The 23,023-nt window shown below is 45.2% G+C and overlaps 1 protein-coding gene across 1 annotated transcript in view; it reads right to left on the bottom strand.

Moving 5' to 3' along the window:
* The window catches only part of FBXO47 (F-box protein 47), a 530,190-nt gene that overhangs the window by 486,677 nt on the left and 20,490 nt on the right, over positions 1 to 23,023 (bottom strand). Inside the window, exon 3 of the mRNA XM_029573146.1 lies at positions 7,650 to 7,820. Within this exon, the coding sequence (XP_029429006.1) occupies positions 7,650 to 7,820 (171 nt within the window). The remainder of the gene's footprint in view (positions 1 to 7,649; positions 7,821 to 23,023) is intronic.

Genomic DNA, 23,023 nt, shown 5'->3' with positions numbered 1-23,023 from the left:
AGACCGAAAGGTAGGACACGGTATTGATAATGGTCGTGGCCTACTAGAAACCGCAGATACTTGCGATGGGATTGTGTGATCGCAATGTGGGTATAAGCGTCCTTGAGGTCGAGAGAGCACAGCCAATCCCCTCTTTGTAGCAGAGGGAGCAGCGCGCCTAGGGTTACCATTTTGAACTTCTCTTTTTGAAGGTATTTGTTGAGGGCTCGAAGGTCCAAAATGGGACGTAGTCCCCCTGATTTCTTTGGTATTAGGAAGTATCTGGAATAGAATCCCTTGCCTCGTTGAGAGGGAGGAACGGGTTCTATAGCATTTGATTGCAGAAGAAGAGACACTTCCTATTGTAATTGAGCCAAATGGGTGGATAGACTCCACGCTTGAAGAGGCGGGGAGTCTGCCGGAAGAGTTATGAAGTTGAGGTGGTAACCCTGTGCGATAATTGTTAGCACCCACTGATCTGAGGTGATCTGCAACCAAGGTTGTAGAAAATGGTACAGTCGACCTCCTACAGGAATGTCTGGAAGAGGGGTTTGGCATGTGTTCCCTACAGGGGAGTCAAAGGCCAACCGCAGGCCCAGGAGGAGGGGCTACAGTAGGTCTTTGTTTCCTAGGCTGACGCGGCTGAGGCCTAGTAGAGGATCGAGCTGGACGAGGCCTGGCCGATGGAGGGTAGTAACGGCGTGGCCGAAAGAACGACTTCTTAGAGTCCTTCTTAAGTGGTTGTTTGGAGGAAACCTCAGACGGAACAGAAGAAAGTTGTTTCAACGTCTCGTGGTGATCTTTCAATTCAGCTACTATTTGCTGAATTTGTTCTCCAAACAAATTGTCCCCTAAGCAGGGTAAATCCGCTAAACGATCCTGGACCTCTGGGCGAAGGTTGGATGACTTTAACCAAGCCCAACGTCTGGCCGAGATGGCAGTAGCTGAAACCTTTGTGGAGGCATCGAAGATGTCATAAACCGTTCTGATCTCGTGCTTCCCCGCTTCAAACCCTTTGTTAAGAAGGGCCTGAAGCTGTGGCTGGTATTGGTCAGGTAATGTGTCAGCAAAATCTTGCATCTGTTTAAGGATGGCTCTGTTATATTGCGTCATGTAGAGTTGATATGAGGCTATGCGAGAAATCAGCATAGCTCCATGGTACACTTTCCGTCCCACACTGTCTAGGAATTTATTATCCTTGACCGGCGGAGTGGAGGAGTGTGGCTTGAGACGCTTGGCTTTTCTTTGTGCGGACTCCACCACAACAGAGCGATGATCCAGTTGAGGCTTTTGAAAGCCTGGTGCTGACTGGACGAGGTATGTGGAGTCAGCCTTCTTGTTAACTGGTGATACAGATGAAGGAGATTCCCAGTTTTTCTTTAAGAGATCGAGAAACACCTGGTGAATGGGGATGGAAGCGATGATTTTTGGAGCGTCCAAAAATTGAAGCAGTTCCATCATCTGGTGTCTGTCATCGGTCTCAGATTGCAGCTGAAAAGGTACAATTTCGGACATCTCCTTTACAAAATTAATAAAGGAGAGATCCTCTGGAGGAGATCTTTTTCTACTCTCTGTAGGAGAAGGCGGTGATGGTAAATCTGTGTCAGAAGATGTATCATCACCCCAGGTATCATAGGGATCACTTGGGGGTTGAAGCCCCGATGGACCTGGTTGAGGATCCGAAGGCATCGAAGGAAACCTTGGAGGAACCGATGGTACAATCGGTACTGGGAACGGCATCGAGGGTTTCGGTGCTGCCGATGGAGTCGGTGCCGGTCTTGGAACCGATGGAGCCAAAGGATAAATCGGTGGAGATATACGAGAAGGCACCGATGGGACCACCGCGGAAGGGGGAATCAGGAACGGTGTTTCTCCCGCCGATGAAAATCCAGTCGGAGACGATGGCGCTGTCGGTGCTACTGGAATTATCGATGGGAGGGCATGTACAAGTGCCTCCATACGTTGTAGTAGCGGTGCCAGCGCTTCCACCAAAGGTTCGGTGGTCGGTTCCTTCCTCGGTGGCGGAGTCGGTGCCGGGGTCGATGCCGGTGGCGGTGCCGGAAGCGGTGCCGGAGACGGTGCCAATGGAGGTTGGAATCTTTGCATCGCTTTCTCGATGGCCTCCTGGACCAGCTGGTCCAGTTCTGCCCGGAGACCAGGGGTAACAATACCCGGCTCGACGGGAGAGGGAGGCTGAGGCAGAGCCGGAGGGACCACCGTAACCGGTGGGATCACGGCTCCCACACCCCGAGAGGGTGAGGGTTTCCTCGATGCCTGCGAATGAGACGTGGACGGTGCCAAGTCTGAACGAGGCCTCTTAGTCGGTGGCTCGGCTTGTTCAGAGGTCGATGACTGTGGATCCTCGACAGGCCGAGACTTGTGCCGTCGATGGCGATGCTTGTCCTTCTGGTCTCCTCGCCCATCCGGGGAGGGGACAGGAGTCGACGGCCGAGAAGTCATCGATGGTGGACGGTCACCGGAGGGTTGACGATGGTGGTGCAACTTCGACGGTGCCGGTTCCGATGACGTTGATGCTATCGATGGCGTTGGGGTGGGTGCATGGAAGAGGAGCCCCATCTTCTCCATCCTGGCTTTGCGACCCTTAGGTGTCATTAGGGCACATTTGGTGCAAGTCAGGACATCATGCTCACTACCCAAACACAAAACACAAACCCTATGGGGGTCTGTGATTGACATAGTCCGGGTACAATCCGGGCATCGACGGAACCCCGTCGCCATGGTTTAAGGCCAAATTTAGTCGCGGGCTCGGTAATTGCCAACAGGCCTCGAGGGCCAAATTCGACGGTAGTCGAAGAAAAAAGGCAAAAAACTTACCGGTTTCCGCGGAGGTGACAAAAATTTGTCGAAGGGAGACCCCTGAGGGGCAAATTTTCTTCGGAAAGAAAAATACCGAATTCCTGTCAGGAACGTGGTAAGAGAGCTCCTTTCACCGCGTGGCAACTGCTGCGCGGAAAAAAGAAGACTGAAGGGAGACCCCTGCTGGCTGCAGGGTCAGTGCCTTGCTGGGCATGCCCAGTAGGGGCCAGTCAAAGTTCTGTTTAAACTTTGACAGAAGTTTTCCGTGGTGGGCTCCATCCTCGATGTCACCCATTTGTGAGGACAACCATCCTGCTTGTCCTGTGAGAAAGGTGGAAAGAACATTAAGAAAGGTGGAAAGAAGGCAAAATGATTACCGGCATGGTTAAAAGGGGAGGTGAAAGAAGCTATTTTAGCCAAAAGATCTTCATTCAAAAATTGGAAGAAGGAACCAACAGAAGAAAATAGGATAAAGCATAAACGTTGGCAAGTTAAATGTAAGACATTGAAAAGACAGGCTAAGAGAGAATTTGAAAAGAAGTTGGCTGTAGAGGCAAAAACTCACAGTAAAAACGTTTTAAAATATATCCGAAGCAGAAAGCCTGTGAGGGAGTCAGTTGGACCGTTAGATGATCGAGGGGTTAAAGGGGCACTTAGAGAAGATAAGGCCATTGCAGAAAGATTAAATGATTTCTTTGCTTCGGTGTTTACTGAAGAGGATGTTGGGGAGGTACCCGTAATGGAGAAGGTTTTCATGGGTAATGATTCAGAGGGACTGAATCAAATCACGGTGAACCTAGAAGATGTGGTAGGCCTGATTGACAAACTGAAGAGTAGTAAATCACCTGGACCGGATGGTATACACCCCAGAGTTCTGAAGGAACTAAAAAATGAAATTTCAGACCTATTAGTAAAAATTTGTAACCTATCATTAAAATCATCCATTGTACCTGAAGACTGGAGGATAGCAAATGTAACCCCAATATTTAAAAAGGGCTCCAGGGGCGATCCGGGAAACTACAGACCGGTTAGCCTGACTTCAGTGCCAGGGAAAATAGTGGAAAGTGTTCTAAACATCAAAATCACAGAACATATAGAAAGACATGGTTTAATGGAACAAAGTCAGCATGGCTTTACCCAAGGCAAGTCTTGCCTCACAAATCTGCTTCACGTTTTTGAAGGAGTTAATAAACATGTGGATAAAGGTGAACCGGTAGATATAGTATACTTGGATTTTCAGAAGGCGTTTAACAAAGTTCCTCATGAGAGGCTTCTAGGAAAAGTAAAAAGTCATGGGATAGGTGGCGATGTCCTTTCGTGGATTGCAAACTGGCAAAAAGACAGGAAACAGAGAGTAGGATTAAATGGACAATTTTCTCAGTGGAAGGGAGTGGACAGTGGAGTGCCTCAGGGATCTGTATTGGGACCCTTACTTTTCAATATATTTATAAATGATCTGGAAAGAAATACGACGACTGAGATAATCAAATTTGCAGATGACACAAAATTGTTCAGAGTAGTTAAATCACAAGCAGATTGTGATAAATTGCAGGAAGACCTTGCGAGACTGGAAAATTGGGCATCCAAATGGCAGATGAAATTTAATGTGGATAAGTGCAAGGTGATGCATATAGGGAAAAATAATCCATGCTATAATTACACAATGTTGGGTTCCATATTAGGTGCTACAACCCAAGAAAAAGATCTAGGCGTCATAGTGGATAACACATTGAAATCGTCGGTTCAGTGTGCTGCGGCAGTCAAAAAATCAAACAGAATGTTGGGAATTATTAGAAAGGGAATGGTGAATAAAACGGAAAATGTCATAATGCCTCTGTATCGCTCCATGGTGAGACCACACCTTGAATACTGTGTACAATTCTGGTCGCCGTATCTCAAAAAAGATATAATTGCAATGGAGAAGGTACAGAGAAGGGCTACCAAAATGATAAGGGGAATGGAACCGCTCCCCTATGAGGAAAGACTAAAGAGGTTAGGACTTTTCAGCTTGGAGAAGAGACGGCTGAGGGGGGATATGATAGAGATGTTTAAAATTAGAGAGGTCTAGAACGGGTAGATGTGAATCGGTTATTTACTCTTTCGGATAATAGAAAGACTAGGGGGCACTCCATGAAGTTAGCATGGGGCACATTTAAAACTAATCGGAGAAAGTTCTTTTTTACTCAACGCACAATTAAACTCTGGAATTTGTTGCCAGAGGATGTGGTTAGTGCAGTTAGTATAGCTGTGTTTAAAAAAGGATTGGATAAGTTCTTGGAGGAGAAGTCCATTACCTGCTATTAGGTTCACTTAGAGAATAGCCACTGCCATTAGCAATGGTAACATGGAATGGACTTAACTTTTGGGTACTTGCCAGGTTCTTACGGCCTGGATTGGCCACTGTTGGAAACAGGATGCTGGCCTTGATGGACCCTTGGTCTGACCCAATATGGCATTTTCTTATGTTCTTATTGAAAACCTTTTTCCCTACAGATCTGTGGGCATCATGGATACTTTTTCACTTAAAAAAGGAAGGGATTGAATAAAAGTAATATGTACTTTAAAATAATCTATAATTTTATTAATGCTTTGAGATTTTGGGCCTGATTCATCGAGTTTTTCCCACAGACAAAGAAAGAATGGAGGAAAAGCCTTAATGAAACTGGACCTTAATAACAAGAAAAGTGGGTAAATTGGATAATATTACTACTGTTTCTTTTTAAAGGGGAAATACAATAAAAATGTTTTTCTTTTATATATCTTGATAACATTTGAAATGATTCTCCTGGAATTCATCTTATCTCGCTGCTCTATTTTGATAGAATTTTGAAAATCCAGGTTGCAGGAGAAAGGGGAGATTGCAAAAGAGGACTGGGGAATCAAAATGGAGGGAAAGAGATGCAAGCATCAGGGTAGGAGTTGGGGAGTGCAAATGCACATGCCTTGGTTGTTAAATTGCTTTGTTACAGCTTTGGGGTTCACTTAGCTGAGGTCACAGTGCTTGTGGGGTTTGACATTTTGCCAACCACCCTCTGTGCTTCATGACAATATGGAGCTTAACTGATAACAATGATAGATGAATCTTGTACAATAATTACAAGATTGCACAGCTCAATGGGCTATTTCTTTTTTCCAGAAGACAGCTCCTGTCATGTTTCCATAATTTCAGCCTTTTCAATACCAAATTCTATATCTATTAGCATTACCTGTGCTCTTGGTCTCACTCGCCAAGCCTAATGTCTTTCAAGATTAAGCACTGTGACTTCAATAGAAACTGAGATGGCTGTACTCCATTCACCATTTATTGCCCTTGCAATGTTGTTTTTTAAACAAAGCATTAGAAAATTATCTATGTAACTGGGAGAACAGAGGGTACAAATTTTCATTTATATGCCTAGTTGTAAGGGCACTTTACTTTTAGAATTTTTCCAAATACAAAGTCTTATTCAGAGTCATATTATGTTGGGTCAGGCTCAAATTCAGTCATAGAGTTTTTCAGCTACTACACATTCAGTCAGACAATAATACAGTTACTGTTGTGTTGTGCCCAGAATGTTTTTCTTATTTCCTCATTATTGCTAATCAATGACAATTTTGAAATGTGATAGAAAGCTATTTGTTCCTCCTGTATTCCAGGATTTCATTTCCTACCATGGAAGAGATTCCATTGTCAAACACTGGACTGTGATCTTACTGAAAGAATTAAAAGGATTAAACTAATCATGAGGCTGACTGTTTAGCATTAAAAAAATCTTAAAAATTTGTAGAAATGGGGAAAGGAAATGCAGAAATAGTATGAAACAGTTAAGTGAGCTTTAGCTGAAATGCCACACTAAAAAATGGTGTTGATGTCTATTGGTGGTTCTTTAAATATAACAATGATAAGTCCGTATCTGTTTCTTTTACATTATGTGATGATAAATGGGGCGTAGGAGAAAAAAAGATTATAGTGCAGGAGACAAAGAGAAAGATTACCCACCTCGAGAGGCAGAAAAAGAAGATTGTATGGTATACAGCTGCAATGATTTATCATTAAATGTTAAAAATAATACAGTAAAATTATTCCATAGGTTATTATTTTAAACTTGATTAATTTTCTGACAGTATTGCTTTGAGGGCAAAGCCTAGATTTTTTCAAGGGATAAGCTGAGCACACAAGAACATCTCCTCAAAAAAGACAAAAGGCAAGCAGCACCCACAATTGTGCATGTCAGAAATAGGCCTGCTTCCACATATGTAGCAGTTTTTTCACTATCTCTATTATTAATGGGTGTATTTAGGTAAATTATCATTATAAGAGAGGACATCTGGCAGGGTGAAATCTGCAGTGCAATATATAATACAGTCTGGAGTGACACATAATCCTGTAGGGTGAAGGTGAGCCCAAACTGTGTATAAGAGCATTTTATTTTCTCAGATGAGAAGAAAGAGCTGAAAATTAAAGTACTGTCACCTTTTTTTTTTTTTTACTATGTATATAAAAATGGTATACAATGAAAATGAAGATTTCATTGCATGAAAATCTTATTTGGCATCTGGAAATACTGTGATTCTCCCAAATTATTCAAGTTAACTTACACATTATTACATAGTGAAATACTGTAGCAATTTAGTACTGAAAGAAGCTGCTAAATGCAAAGCTCAGCCCTCTACCAATTCCATTCTTTAGCAATGTTTTTGTGGTCTCTTTTGTGCTGCTGGCCTAACAGAAATCCTAAACCCTTGAAACATTTCAGCCAGTCCTCATAAACCCAGCTAGTCAGTCACGCTTTCTGTACTACTGCAGTGACAGAGCTGCAGTAATACATGCCATCACATTCATCTTCCCTGTGCATTCCTATTAATAACATCACCTAGAGATCTGTAGTGGTGTGGTAGAGAGGGTGCTTGTTTCTTGTCGGGCATCTGAAGGCTATGAAAGTCCTGAAGCAAAAACCTCCTGCTCCCAGATAGTGTTGATATGTAATTCACGAGGTGGTTGCTGATGGTCTTCGACACCATGCTTAGCATGCTAATATCCTTCACTGTGAAATACATTAGTAGAACAAAACAATAATATGCATAAATGCATAAGGGCTGTGGATAGGAGCAATCAGGATCTCAGCTAAAATACATAAGCTTTCAAATGATGGTAACCTGGACAAAGCAGCAGTTACAACCTTAAAAAGAAGGTAAGAGGGTAACCTACATGGAATGGCAGTTATATAGAATCATGACATTTTTTACATTTTACATTTATTAGGATTTATGAATCGCTTAATACTAAAAAAAAGGTCTACGCAATATACAAGAAAACATTCATAAAGATAATACATAATTACAAATGTTAATACAAATATAAACTAAATACATAATAAAATATAACTAAAATGTAAACTAAAACAGTCCTAAACATTATAAATAATCTTGCACAGATAAAAACTAAATACATATTAAAACAAAATTAAAATGAAAAATAAAAACAATGAAACCTTAAATACAAGCATGTTTAAACAGAAAGGTCTTGACCAGCTTTCTAAAATTTTTTACCGAGTCACACTGCCTAATTTCCATAGGGAAAGAATTCCAGAGTGTAGGACCAGCTACTGAAAAGGTGCATTCACAAGTAATGTGTAAACGTGCAACTCTGGATGATGGGACTTCCAACAATCCACACTGGGAGGAACGCACAGTCCTAGTAGGTTGGTAAAATTTTAGCCCCTGGACAAGTTTGGTCCTTGATTAATTTGAAGATTGTCATTACAAGTTTGTATTTGATTCTTTTACTTATAGGGAGCCAGTGTAACTCGATTAATGTTGGGGTAATGTGGTCACATCGCTTCAATCCTGATATTAGGCAAGCTGCAGAGTTCAACAACTGCAGTGGTCAAAGTGTTGTGAGAGGTATATCAGAATATTGGCTTTTACAATAGTCAATAATAAGAAAAATTGATGCTTGTAACACTGTGCAAAACTCAGGAGCATATGTTGCGACCGCGCAGCCTACGGGTTCTGCTGCGGGCGTGGCCTAAGGCTGATGTTGAGAGTGCAGTCGCTAGCTCATGGGAGAGCGTGAGCCCCTGAACCACGGCACGATTCAGGGAGGAACCCCAAGACATATCGTGGGAGGTGAGAGCATGCAAGCATGGGCGGAGCAGGAACAAAGCAGGATCAGCCCTCCGCTGGACCTACACGCACCGGTGTGACCTAGCAACGTAATGCTGGTCACAAAAGTAGCCCTTTGGCCACGCGGTAGCCCTTTCGGACCCGCCACTTGGGAACAACGAGTGCATGAGGCCAGACAGAGGCTGAGGGCAGGAACAGGACAAGACAGGATCTCAGGAACTAGGAAGACTTGGACAAAGACTCAGGTTACTCGGAAAACTCAGACGAAAACTTGGATACTCAGGAGACTCAGATGAAGACTTAGATATGCAAGAGACTCAGACAAGGATTCAGGTTACTCAGAAGACCCAGACAAGGATTCAGGATTCAGACAAAAGTACTGGGTGAGAAATGCATCGCAGTGCACCCTACACAGCCTCCCATGGCTGGTCACAGACCACACTGAACGCGAAGCAGACTCCAGGCGAAGAAGTGGAACTTGAGACTGGAACATGACGAAGATTCAATAAAGGCCTGCATCGGGGCGCGCCCTACACAGCCGCCTGTGGCTGGTCGCAGACCATGCTGAAGCGGAGCAGGTTCTGGCAGAGTCTTAGGCATGGATGGAAGCAGGCGCAAGGGACTCCGAAGACCGGGACAGGATTCAAGACTCAGGATTCAAGATTCAGGATTCTCAGAAACAAGGCAATGAAAACAGGAGTTTTCTGGAGGCTTGCGCTGCAGACGAGAAGAAGGCCATGTACCTAAAGAGAAACATGGGGGTAACCTGCACGGAGCGGCAGTTATTACCCTTAAGAGAAACATGGGGGCAACCTGCACGGAGCGGCAGTTACTACCTTGGGAAGCTTGCAGGGCAGACTAGATGGACCATTTTGGTCTTCTTCTGCCATCATTACTATGTTAGTATGTTACTATATGTACCACGAAGCGCCCTGCACAGCCACCCATGGGCTGGTCACGGACCACAATGGTGGCACGCCAAGAAAGGTGGACGCAAGGAATCTGGGAACTGGTTGCAGAGGCGAAGGCAAAGACATCAGGACCAGGACATCAGGAACGTGGAACATCTGGACATCTGGAACATCAGGACATGGAATAGGCGACGAAGGACAAGACCAGGAACATCAGGACGAGTAGACCAAGAACACGGAACGAAGAGCCATCTAGACAAGTGAAGACCACGGAGGACCTTGACCCGAAGAGGAACACAGACAACTGTGGATTCTGGATCCAAAGGCCCGGAGGAACAGGAACTGAGCCCTTTTTTTTTTTTTTTTTTTTTTAAACTGTCTTTATTGAGTTTTTAACATACAACAGATAGGTTAACCAGATAATAACCAAACAAAACCAAACATTTTTGGTTCCCCCCCCCCCCCCCCAACCCTATACCTGCTGCGGAGGTCATGGAGTCCAGAGAGAAAAAGATCAACGTGTAACAAATTGATAGTCAGTGCTGGTACGCCGTTGTTCCCTTGCAGTCGAGTCGCTGTGTTCTTTCTGAGTTCAATGTGGGCGCTCGTTGTTATTCTACATGTGCCCAATAACATCTCTTCTATCATATCGTGTAACCAAACATTATCTCACCCTGGGAGCTAAGTACTCCTTAAAAGCTGTCCATATAGAATTAATTTGTACAGATCTCTTTGGCGTATGTTGGGTGAGAATGGCATGCTCCAAGGAACATAAAAGTACCATCCGCCGGAACCAGTGTTCATGACTAGGAGTATCTGCAGTTATCCAATTTTTTAGGATGACTTGCTTACCCACCAACCCTGCCCTCATGACAAATAATATGTCCGAGGTAGATAACCGTGGATAAGTCGTGTCCGCCATCCCAAACAACCATAGATTGGGGTTTGGTGGTAAAGTCTTTTTTAGGATGGTGGAACATATATGACGTAAATGCCTCCAGAAGATAGTAATTCTGCTACATTCCCAGAAACAATGAAAATAGTTACTAGTACTGTTTGCACATTTTGGGCACTGTGTTGTGTGTGCCAATTTCATTTGATGTGCTCGAATAGGGGTGATATAACTCATCCAAAGAAATCTGTACTGCGTTTCTTGTAAACATACACTCTCAGAGAGCATTTTCAAGTCTGTAAAACATTTTTCAAATTCAACATACGTTAATGAGAACAATGACCATGTCTGCCAGCGGGGATATAGAGTTTTTAAGGGATGTGGTTCTGCATACTCCCCTATCTCCTTGTAGAAGTAAGAAATAGAAGGGTTCATTTTCCCCCCCGCCTGAACTAGGTCCCTTAAGGTGTTGCATGGTTGCGTGTCTGCCTGTTGTTGCCTTCTAGTTCTTATATAGTGGGAGGTTTGGAGGTAAGCATAGTAATCCGACAGTGGTAAGGAGTATCTTTGCTGGAGTGTCGAGAACGAGAGTAGGGCCCCTGTTAACTGGTCGGTTAAGTCTGTGAAGTATGTAAGCCCCTGTTGATGCCAACGTTTAAAATTGCCCCCGGATTTCCCCGGCTGAAATAAATCATGGCCCCTGATGGTAAGAAATTGGTCAAGAGGGTTTTTTAATTTACCTATTCTGCAAAGCATCTGCCAAGCCTTCCTACAGGTCCATAGCAGAATCTGCGGTCTTATAGAAGGCGGAATCATTTGAGTTGAAATTAATATTAATGGATTTAAGGTTTGGACTCCGTACCACTCTAGTAGGCACGCGTATGGGGATACCGTGGAAGTTGCAAAAAGCCAATCTTTAACATGTCGTATAGAGCATGCTAGATTATAATACATCAGATTTGGGCACCCGAGTCCCCCCTTATCCGTGGGGCTCATCAAAATAGTGGTAGTAATGCGTGCCCGCTTTCCCCGCCAAAGAAAAGAGCGTAGTGCCTGTAAGAATTTTCGTTGGTCAGTGTTGGAAATCCACAGTGGGGCTAATTGAAGGATATATAGCCATTTTGGGACGAGGACCATTTTGTAGAGTTGGATACGCCCCACCAACGATAACGGCAGGCCCCCCCACCTCCTGAAAGCGGACAGCGTTTTCTCCATCAGTAAAGGGATGTTCGCGGCATATAGGTTAGATATGTTCAATGGAATGCGCAGACCTAGATATTTCAGTTCCTTGTCCGCCCATCGAAGGGGGAAGTCTGTGCCCCATTTTTTATGTAAAAGACCAGTGATATCAAGAGCCTCCGATTTTGCATAGTTGACTTTTAGTCCCGCAAAGGAGCCATAATCGTCTAAGTAATCAAGAACCGCTGGTAAAGATGTCAAAGGTTTCGTGAGGTATACTAAGAGGTCGTCCGCGAACCCCGCTATTTTAAATATATGGTTAGGTCCTCCGAATCCCATCACTTGTCTGCTACCATCAATTTTTCGTAAAAGGGGGTCGAGAGCCAATATGTATAGCAAAGGGGACAAGGGACAGCCCTGGCGTACCCCCCGCTGAATGGCGATGCCGTCCGATAAATGACCGTTGACAAGCATATGGGAAATGGGGTTCGTATATAATAAGGATATATATTGCATAAACTCGCCTCGCAATCCGAATCTAAAAAGGACGGAAAAAAGGTAAGGCCACGCCACGCGGTCAAAGGCTTTCTCTGAGTCAAAACCAATAGCCATCGCTGGAATATTTTGGGTTTGGCAAATGGTCATGGCTGTTAGCAGTTTTACAATAGTTGAGGCGGGTTTACGGCCCCTCACAAAACCCGTCTGGTGATGTGAGATCAGACAGGGGAGGAGAACCTTCAGTCTCTCCGCTAGGACCTTAGCTAATATTTTTAAATCGCAATTCAATAGTGATATAGGTCTATATGAGGCCGCGTGTTTTGGCTCCTTCCCTGGTTTCGGGAGTACTATGATATGCGCCGTGTTAAAAAGCGTGGGGAAGCTGCCCTTTACCAAACCCTCTGTAAAGTAGCTTGTCAAGTGTTCACCTATGAATGAGGACAAGATTTTATAAAAATCATAAGAGAATCCATCAGGTCCGGGAGATTTTCCTGATTGTGTGGCCGAAATTACCTGCGTAACTTCGAGTGTTTGAAGTGGGCGATTCAGAAACTGACGTTGTGAAGCGGAGAGTAGGGGTATCTTAATATCCTTAAAAAATTCATTTTCCGCGGTCTCGTCCGCTTGAGTTTCAGAAGTGTACAAGTTACTATAGTACTGCCTAAAGAGCTCACTAATCTCGGCCTCACTGTACACATCTTTCCCAGAATCAGATGTCAGGCTAGTAACAAAAGATCGTTTCCTCTGCGGTTTTATTAAATGAGCCAGCAGTCGGCTAGGTTTATTTCCGAATTTAAAAAGAGATTGTTGGCTTTTCCACAAGTAAGCTTGTGCTCGCGTATCTAATAGAGTATTCAGCCGCCCCAGTATACTATAAAATGCCTTCCTGTGTTCTTCGGTATTTCGGTGGATTACTGCCTGTTTTGCCTTGCCCAGTAATGTTTCGAGATCTAAAATTGACTGATTTATACTTTTATTACGTGCGTGGACATACGAGATAATCTCGCCCCGGATTACGGCCTTTGCTGTGTCCCAAAAAAGATGAATGTTAGTAACGTGTTGTTGATTATTTTTGACATAATCTAACCATCGCTCTTTAAGAAAGGCCTGGAATCGAGAATCATCCTTCAAAAAATGTGGGAAGCGCCATACGCGTTGACCAGTACTAGGTCCGGGGGTTTTTATCTGAATGGAAATGGGTGTGTGGTCTGAGATGGCTAAAGGTTCTATCTGGGCCTTTGAAATTGTAAAGAACTCCCTTCTGGAAACCAAGATGTAATCAATGCGGGACAGTGTGTGGTGGGATCTCGAGATGTGGGTATAATCCCTCTCAGTGGGATGTAAGGTTCGCCAGACATCCAGGAGATCGAGATAGCGGCACAGGTAGGCAACTCCCTTTATTCCCTCCCCTGTAGGTGACAACGGGGGTGAACTCTTATCCAAAGAAACATCGTGTACACCATTAAAGTCTCCCACCACATATTGTGTACCTTGAGCATGTATCTGTAACAAGTTACATATGTTCTCAAAGAACAGGTGATTATAAACGTTGGGGGCGTATATGTTGCATATAGTCACTGGTTTGTTGTTCCAGTTCCCCAACACAATAAGGTATCGCCCGTCTGGGTCTGCAATGGTCTTAACAATTTGAAAATTTGCGTTTTTATTCACCAATATCGCCACCCCTGCTTTGCGATGCTGAGCCTCTGCATAAATACAGGTACCCACCCAGTCTCTTTGAAGTTTTTGGCTTTCGATTTTGGTGAGGTGAGTTTCTTGGATGCAAGCTACATCTGTATTCAGCCTTTTTAAATGTGCTAGCACTTTTTTCCGTTTTACCGGGGTGCCCAGTCCATTGACATTCCACGATACCAGAGTGGGCATTATATTAACTTAATTAGAGTGGGTCGTTGTCGAGACTGATAATAGAAACAAATATCAAGGGTCGGCCCCCAGCCTGGCCTTCCCTTCCTCCATTCCCCATCTATGTAATGGGACAATTTGATACTCCCTCCCTTTACGTTATCCTTTCTGTCCCCTATATCAAGTAGAACACAGATTTCAACCCGCTGTAATTTTGTCACACATGTCAACAAGCCCCTACTTTCCCTGTCTCCCTGTCCTCCCCCCTTACCCACCCCCTCCCATTTCCATCTTTCCCCTCCCTCCCCCTTCCCCATTCCCACTCTTAACCTTAACAATTCTTCTCCAATTCTAACTGGAGACATGGAGACCCGATTGATGTGTCCGGGGCACCACTTCACCCAATGTCAACAATAACTAAACACAAACCGTTAAAGAACATGACCATGTTTTGTTTTTGGTAAATATGTCAAAACGCCTGGGTTAATAATGTCCCCATATTCAACAGAAAACTCTGATATGCGCTTTTATTAGCGCTCGTACTTCCAGGCTCTTCTCTTTTTTTTTTTTTTTTGAACGCAGCCCGCATGGTCAGCCTCCCCTCTGTTCGCTCCCCGTCGGGCTTTTGTAGTCTGCCCCCTTACCGGGGGGCAATCCACCGTCTCTGGGTAGGTTTTTGTGAAGTTGTCCTTTGCCTTCCCTCGGTGTAGAGGGGTGTCAACGAAGCCAACGATGCAAACACCTCACCTCCAGGGAGCACTCCATTCACTCACAAGGCCCAAAACTCCAGCCTGTTGCTCTAAACAAGCGCTGTTCGTCCGATCCGGTGACTCCCACGAAGCAAGTCCCTGGGATTTCTCCCCCTCGCCCGAAGGGCCGCCGCGTAGCCCAACTTTCTGCGTGGTAGGCCTTTCCCGCCCGTGTGGATCGCGGCTTGCGCCCCCGCACAATTTTAAGGTTTTTTTTTTTTTTTTTCCGTGCATTGTCTCTCTTCTGGTTGTCAAGGGGGGGGGGGTCCCGGCAAAAGCGGGGTGCGACCCTTTATTCATCGCCGCCATTTCCAAACCACGGTTTCTCTCTCCCTCCTCCACCCCTTTTCCTACTCAGTCCAGATTTTAGCTCTGATCGGTATCAACTCGGTGCGGAACGAGAAATAAAGATATCCAAGGCATGCAATTTTGTACCTGTTCAGGGAATAGAATAATAATAATAATAAAAAAACTTTTTTTTTTTTTTTTTTTCTTCCCTGCCGACCTCACCTCGTCCTGGGAGCCTATTCAATGAAGGTGTAGCTTGTCGAGAAAAGCCTTCGCCGCTTCTGGTTTCTCAAATAGGTGGCTTTTGTCCTCGTGCCAAATGCGAAGCCGAGCGGGATAAAGCAGTGAAAACTTAATTCCCTGATGATGCATATGGGTGCACACGGGAGAGAAACTGCGGCGCAGCTCTGAGACTGCCGCCGAAAAGTCTTGAAAAATACGTATTTTGTGCCCGTGGTATTCGATGTCTTTTGTACTGCGAGAGGCCCGCCAAATTTCCGCCTTGTGCGCATAATTATGGATTTTTGCGATTACCAATCGGGGGTACATCTGGTTGTCTTTCTTTGCCCCGAGTCGATGGGCCCTTTCTATGATCAGTTTTCCGTTCAGGTGCGGCAGTTTGAGAATCTCCGGTAGCCACTCAGTTAAGATGGTGCTCAGTGACTTCTCTTCCACACTTTCCGGAAATCCCAAGAATCGTAGGTTCTCTCTTCGTGCCCTATTTTCAAGTTCATCTATTTTTGTGTGTAATAATTGGAGCCTTTTCTCTGTGTCCGCCATCTTGCGCTCGGTTTGGATCGCGTCATCTTCCACACTAGATATGCGATGTTCCATATGGTCGATGCGTGGGTTCAGGTCAGCTAGTGTCTCTTTGACCTCCCCTAACTGCGTGGTGATGTTATTTAATTTTTCGTCCAAAGCTTCACAGATTGCCGCTTTTATGTCCTCGATAGTAAGCCCCAAAGAGGGTGGAGGGAGCCCGCCTTCACTCGCGGCCGCCATTTTGGGGGAGACAGCCTTCGGTTTTTCTTTTTCCTTTTTACCTCCTTTGGATGTCATCGGGGTATTCAATTTGTTCATATATCGGGTTATGGACATGTGCTCTTCTCGCCTGCTCAGTTTTTCCTTGTTTCGGGGGTGATTCAGATGCGGATGTAACGCGGTATGTGAAGAGGGCCCCGGAGCTGGTTGAGGAGACGTCCTACCAGCTCACCACATCACGTGATCCTCCGAACTGAGCCCTTTTATAGGGCTGAAGCAGGAAATGAAGAGAGACTGGCTTCCGGTGGGGCCGTGGGCTTTTTCCACTACTGGCCCTTTAAATCAGAAGAAGAGGTGTGCACCGGCGCCTAGAGGAGGGCCCAGGGAGTGGAGCAGGACCAAGGACAGCGGCAGCCTCCAGGCCGTGAAGAACAGCAACAGGCAGGTGTCTAAGGCGGCCTCCAGTCCGTGGAATGGCATCGCAGTGGCAGCGGCTTCCCCTGCCGCTCAGGGAGAAGGAGCCGGGCGGCCTCCAGCCACGAAGGAGGAAGACAGCGGCGACAGCACCATGCCACGCAGGGGAGAGCGTCCTGGGGCGGCACTAGGCCGTGAAAATGCACGCCAGCAGCAGCTCCTGCCACTTGAAGGTCCCGGCAACATCTGCAGCAGCGGCACTAAGCCGCACAGGGCGGCCGGGCAGCAGGGAGCAGCCTGGCGGTGAGTGAGGGCCTGCTCATGGGATGGGCTCCGCGAGCAGGATCATAACAGCATGTAATAGTTTCTTGAGGTTGCAAGAACACATAGTCTATAGAATCCTTGAGATATAACCTATTTTACTTGGAGGTGAAAAGAGAGTGTGTTGTCTAATGTCACTCCGAGGATTTTAATATGACTTTTAATAGGGAAAGATGAGTTTTCTAAATTAATAGTGCTTTCACTGAAAGATGAATACAGGCTATGAATAGCTAAGAACTCTGTCTTGGACATATTTAATGAAAGTTTGTTGTGCTTAAGCCAGTTTTTAATTGTGAAGAAACAAAAGTTGAGGTTCTCAGTAGTATCTTGCCAAGATGAACATACACGCAGAACGAATTGTATATCATCTGCATATAATTTGTAACAGTCGGTTAAGCTAAAAGAGCAAGTTTGCTTACCGTAAACGGTGTTTTCCGTAGATAGCAGATGAATTAGCCATGCTGTCTGGGGTACGTCTTCCGTGCCACTAGGTGGCAGAGCTCTCTAAGTATGGTAAAGTCTTTCAGCTAGGTGCTCCCTCTTTTATCTTCCCAGCTCTGCCTGAGGCTCCTCAGTCTGTATCAAAGCAAGTGTTATGCCATGTCAGAACTGTCCGGGGAGGTGGGCGGGTCAGCATGGCTAATTCATCTGCTATCTACAGAAAACACCGTTTATGGTAAGCAAACTTGCTCTTTTCACGTAGATAAGCAGCTGAATTAGCCATGCTGTCTGGGAGTCCCCAGCTGACGTATTGAGCCATTGAGGTGATTTTTGTTCGTTTATCTTGCTCAATACGGGATGTATTGGCGGACAGTTCCTGTGAAGGCTGTTTATGTGAGGAACACATGCTCTTCTGTAGGATAGTCCGTCCCATGAGTGCATCATCTGCAGCTTGTTTGTCTAAACTGTAATGGGATGTGAAAGTATGTAGCGATGACCACATTGCCGCTTTACAGATGTCGATGAGAGGGTCTTCATGGAGGTGGGCAACTGAAACCGCCATCGCGCACACTTGATGTGCCTTTGGAGTCGCAGATAGCTTTTGCGATTGTTTATGATAGCAAAACTGTATACAGTTGAATATCCAAGTAGGTAAAGTTCTCTTTGTCACTGGACGTCCTTGCGCGTTCGGGTTGAATGAAAGAAATAGTTGTGAGGGTCTGTTGGGTGAATGGGTGCGCTGTTTGTATTAGGCAAGCGCACGCTTACAGTCTAGAGTATGAAGTTTTCTCTCATTGTCGTTTGCATGAGGTTTTGGATGGAAGGTGGGTAAGGTGATGGTCTGGTTAATATGGAAACTGGAAATCACCTTTGGTAGAAAATTAGAGTGAGTGCATAAGGTCACTTTGTTATGGTGAAATTGAAGATAAGGAGGGTAGTGAACTAAGGCTTGAAGATCACTGATCCATCTTTCTAAAGTTAAAGCAGTCAGGAAAAGTACCTTCCATGAGAGGTATCAAAGGTGACAAGTGTCTAATGGTTCAAAAGGTGGTAGCATCAGTTGTTCGAGGATTATATTAATATCCCACGGCACAGGTGGTTTCTTTAATGATGGACGTAGGCTTAACACTCCCTTCATGAACCTGGACACAAGCGAATGACATGAAATAGATTCTCCGTTCAGGGGATTATGGTAAGCTGCTATAGCACTTAAGTGAACTCTGAGTGAGGAGGTGGCGAGGCCTTCACCGTAGAGAAGATGGAGGTAGGAGAGAAGGTGTTCTGGTGGACAAGTTAGTGGTCCATACCCATTGTTGAGCACCAGGAAGTGTAGCGCAACCACTTTCTTTGGTAGTTAAGTCTGGTCGAAGGTTTTCTCGAGGACAGTATTATGTCTTGAATAGAAGGAGAAATGTCTAAGTTCTGATTCACGAGCCTTTCAATCTCCATGCCGTGAGGTGTAGGGAGGAGTGAAGAGAATGTAGCAGTGATCCACTGTCCTGGGTAAGAAGTTGAGGGCTGTTGCCCAGGGGAATTGGGTTGCGGATTGTTAGGTGTAGTAGGTAACTGTACCATGGTTGTCTTAGCCATGCTGGCGCAAATAGGATCAGATTCGCTTGGTCGTCGATGCATCTTTGGATCATGCGAGAGATGAGTGGTATCAGAGGGAACACATACAGTAGGTTGTGATACCAACTTATGAGGAAAGCGTCTGGAGCAAGCCTGAGTGGGCTCGGGTACACCAAGCAGAAGCTCTCCAGTTTCTATTGCTTTCGGTAGCGAAGAGGTCGATGGAGGGAAGGCCCCAAATGGAGAATATGTGTTGTGCAACATTTCGATTTAGTTCCCATTCATGGGGATGAAATATTCTGCTGAGTTTGTCTGCTCTGGAATTGTTGGTCCTGGGCAGATAAGTTACTTGAAGAAAGATGGATCTGTAAAGAAGTAACTTACATGTATATATGGTCAAATCTAACTCACCCTTCAAACAAATTTTTAATTAGACATGATGTAACCGAACCCTTTGGCACTTGTTAGAATGTACCATTGTACACATTCACCTACTGAATTTATGTGCCTATATGTAAACCGTTGTGATGGTATATAACTTAACGACGGTATAGAAAAGATTTTAAATAAATAAATAAATAAATCTGTGGTGAGCCCACTCCAGTATCTGAATTGCTTCCTTGCAGAGGTTCCAGGAACCGGGCTCTCCTTCTTTGTTTATGTAGAACATTGTAACTTGGTTGTCTGTGTGAATCATCACTACTTTTTCCCATAGGGAGTTTTCGAAGGCTTGAAGGGCGTTCCTGACCGCTTTGAGTTCTAGAAGGTTTATGTGCAGTGTGTGTTCGTATGTGGTCCATAGACCCTGTGTTTGTAACTGGTCTAGGTGAGCTCCCCATCCCTTGGGGGATGTGTCTGTGGTGAGTATTATGTGATGTCAAAGGGGTCGTAGAGGTGAGCCCCTTAGTAGCGTTGATGGGAGCAGCCAGCATTGCAGGTCTTTCTTCATACTGTTGGTTAAGGTTATGGGAGTCAACAATGGATGGAGAAATTGGGTCATTGGCCCTTTAGACCCCACTGTAGATAACGCATATGTAGGCGCGCATGAGGAACTACGTAAATGGACGCTGCCATGTGTCCTAGAATGGTTAGGATTTGGCAAGCCAGAACAATTGTACTGTGAAGTAGAACTGAAGACAGTGTGGAGAGAGCTAATGCTCTCAGGTGTGGTAGGAAAGCCTTGTCTTTAATCATGTCGATGTTGGCACCTATGAACTATAAGGTTTGAGTGGGTTCCAGATTTGATTTTTCATAATTGATTAGGAGACCTAGATTGTCTAGGCAAGAAATAGTTCGATGCAGATTGTCTCGTAGGAGAATCTGATTGGATGCTAATAGGAGCCAATTGTCTAGATAGGGAAATATTTGCACCTCTTGACGACGAAGGTGTGCCACCGCTACTGCCAGATATTTGGTGAAGACCCTGGGGCAGAGGAAAGGCCGAATGGAAGAACCTTGTATTGGAAGTGTTGATTGTCCGCCTGGAAACATAGGTATAGAAACATAGAAACATAGAAATGACGGCAGAAGAAGACCAAACGGCCCATCTAGTCTGCCCAGCAAGCTACGCACTTTATTCATTTTTTTCCCCTTTTTTTTCTCTCCCACCTGTTACTATTGGCTTCCAGTACCCTCCAGCCCTAATTCCCCTCCACCCCACCACCAATTTAGAGAGCAGCACCGTATCTGCATTCAAGTGAACGTCCAGCTCAATTAGGGGTAGCAACCGCTGTAACAAGCAGGCCACACCCTTACCCCATACTCTTACCCACCCCTGTTTTTATTTATTTATTTATTTATTTATTTTTTTTAGATAGCAGCCCTCCATCCTTCCGCTCCGTGAAGGTGGAACACCAACTACTGGCCACTGGCATCCCGCTCCGTGAATGCCTCTGTGGCTACTGCCGCTCCGTGCAGTGTTTGAATGCCTCCTCCTTATTCACGCCCTCTAGACTTGATGGATCCACAGTGTTTATCCCATGCCCTTTTGAAGTCGTTCACAGTTTTAGGCTTCACCACTTCCTCCGGAAGGGCATTCCAGGCCCATCTAGTCTGCCCAGCAAGCTACGCACTTTATCCATTTTTTTTCCCCTTTTTTTCTCTCCCACCTGTTACTATTGGCTTCCAGTACCCTCCAGCCCTAATTCCCCTCCACCCCACCACCAATTTAGAGAGCAGCGCCGTAACTGCATCCAAGTGAACGTCCAGCTCAATTAGGGGTAGCAACCGCTGTAACAAGCAGGCCACACCCTTACCCCATACTCTTACCCACCCCTGTTTTTATTTTTTTATGTTTTGAGATAGCAGCCCTCCATCCTTCCGCTCTGTGAAGGTGGAACACCAACTACTGGCCACTGGCATCCCGCTCCGTGAATGCCTCTGTGGCTACTGCCGCTCCGTGCAGTGTTTGAATGCCTCTGTGGCTACTGCCGCTCCGTGCAGTGTTTGAATGCCTCCTCTTTATTCACGCCCTCTAGACTTGATGGATCCACAGTTTTTATCCCACGCCCCTTTGAAGTCGTTCACAGTTTTAGACTTCACCATTTCCTCCGGAAGGGCATTCCAGGCATCCACCACCCTTTCCGTGAAGAAATACTTCCTGACATTGGTTCTTAGTCTTCCTCCCTGGAGCCTCAGCTCGTGACCTCTGGTTCTGCTGATTTTTTTCGATGGAAAAGGTTTGTCGTTGTCTTTGGATCATTAAAGTTTTTCAAGTATCTGAAAGTCTGAATCATATCACCCCTGCTCCTCCTTTCCTCCAGGGAGTACATATTTAGATTGTTCAATCTCTCCTCGTATGTCATCCGATGAAGACCCTCCACCTTCCTGGTCGCTCTTCTCTGTACCGCTTCCATCTTGTCCTTGTCTCTTTGTAGATAAGGTCTCCAGAACTGAACACAGTACTCCAGGTGAGGCCTCACCAAGGACCTGTACAAGGGGATAATCACTTCCCTTTTCTTACTCGATATTCCTCTCTCTATGCAGCCCAGCATTCTTCTGGCTTTTGCTATCATAGAAACATAGAAACATAGAAATGACGGCAGAAGAAGACCAAATGGCCCATCCAGTCTGCCCAGCAAGCTTCCCTCTTTCTTCTCCCATACTTATCTGTTTCTCTTAGCTCTTGGTTCTAATTCCCTTCCACCCCCGCCATTAATGTAGAGAGCGGTGGAGGAGCTGCATCCAAGTGAAATATCTAGCTTGATTAGTTAGAGGTAGTAGGGGTAGTAACCGCCGCAATAAGCAAGCTACACCCATGCTTATTTGTTTTTACCCAGATTATGTTATACAGCCCTTATTGGTTGTTTATCTTCTCCCCTGCCGTTGAAGCAGGGAGCTATGCTGGATATGCGTGAGGTATCAGTTTTTTTCTTCTCCCCTGCCGTTGAAGCAGAGAGCTATGCTGGATATGCATCGAAAGTGAAGTATCAGGCACATTTGGTTTGGGGTAGTAACCGCCGTGACAAGCCAGCTACTCCCCGCTTTGTGAGTGTGAATCCTTTTTTCTTCTCCCCTGCCGTTGAAGTTATGCTGGATATGCGTGAAGTATCAGTTTTTCTTTTCCCCTGCCGTTGAAGCAGAGAGCTATGCTGGATATGCGTCGAGAGTGAAGTATCAGGTACATTTGGTTTGGGGTAGTAACCACCGTAACAAGCCAGCTACTCCCCGCTTTGTGAGTGCGAACCCTTTTTTCTTCTCCCCTGCCGTTTAAGCAGAGAGCTCTGCTGGATGTGTGAAGTAACAGTTTTTCTTTTCCCCTGCTGTTGAAGCAGAGAACTATGCTGGATATGCATTGAAAGTGAAGTATAAGAATGGAGTGATCAAGCTAGTTGAAAGGCATCAGGAATAGAGGAAGGTGGAGGTAGTAATTTGGATATTTGGTTTGGGGTAGTAACCGCCGTAACAAGCCAGCTACTCCCGTCTTTGTGAGTGCAAATCCTTTTTTCCACATTTCCTCTTGCTGTTGAATCTTAGAGTGATGTTGGAGTCACAGTAACCATGTGTATGTTTATTGA

The sequence above is a fragment of the Rhinatrema bivittatum genome, chromosome 12 (genome assembly GCF_901001135.1).
Source record: "Rhinatrema bivittatum chromosome 12, aRhiBiv1.1, whole genome shotgun sequence".
NCBI lineage: Eukaryota > Metazoa > Chordata > Amphibia > Gymnophiona > Rhinatrematidae > Rhinatrema > Rhinatrema bivittatum.
The sequence above is the reverse complement of the archived record's forward strand: the minus strand, read 5'-3'. Positions and strand labels throughout refer to the sequence as shown.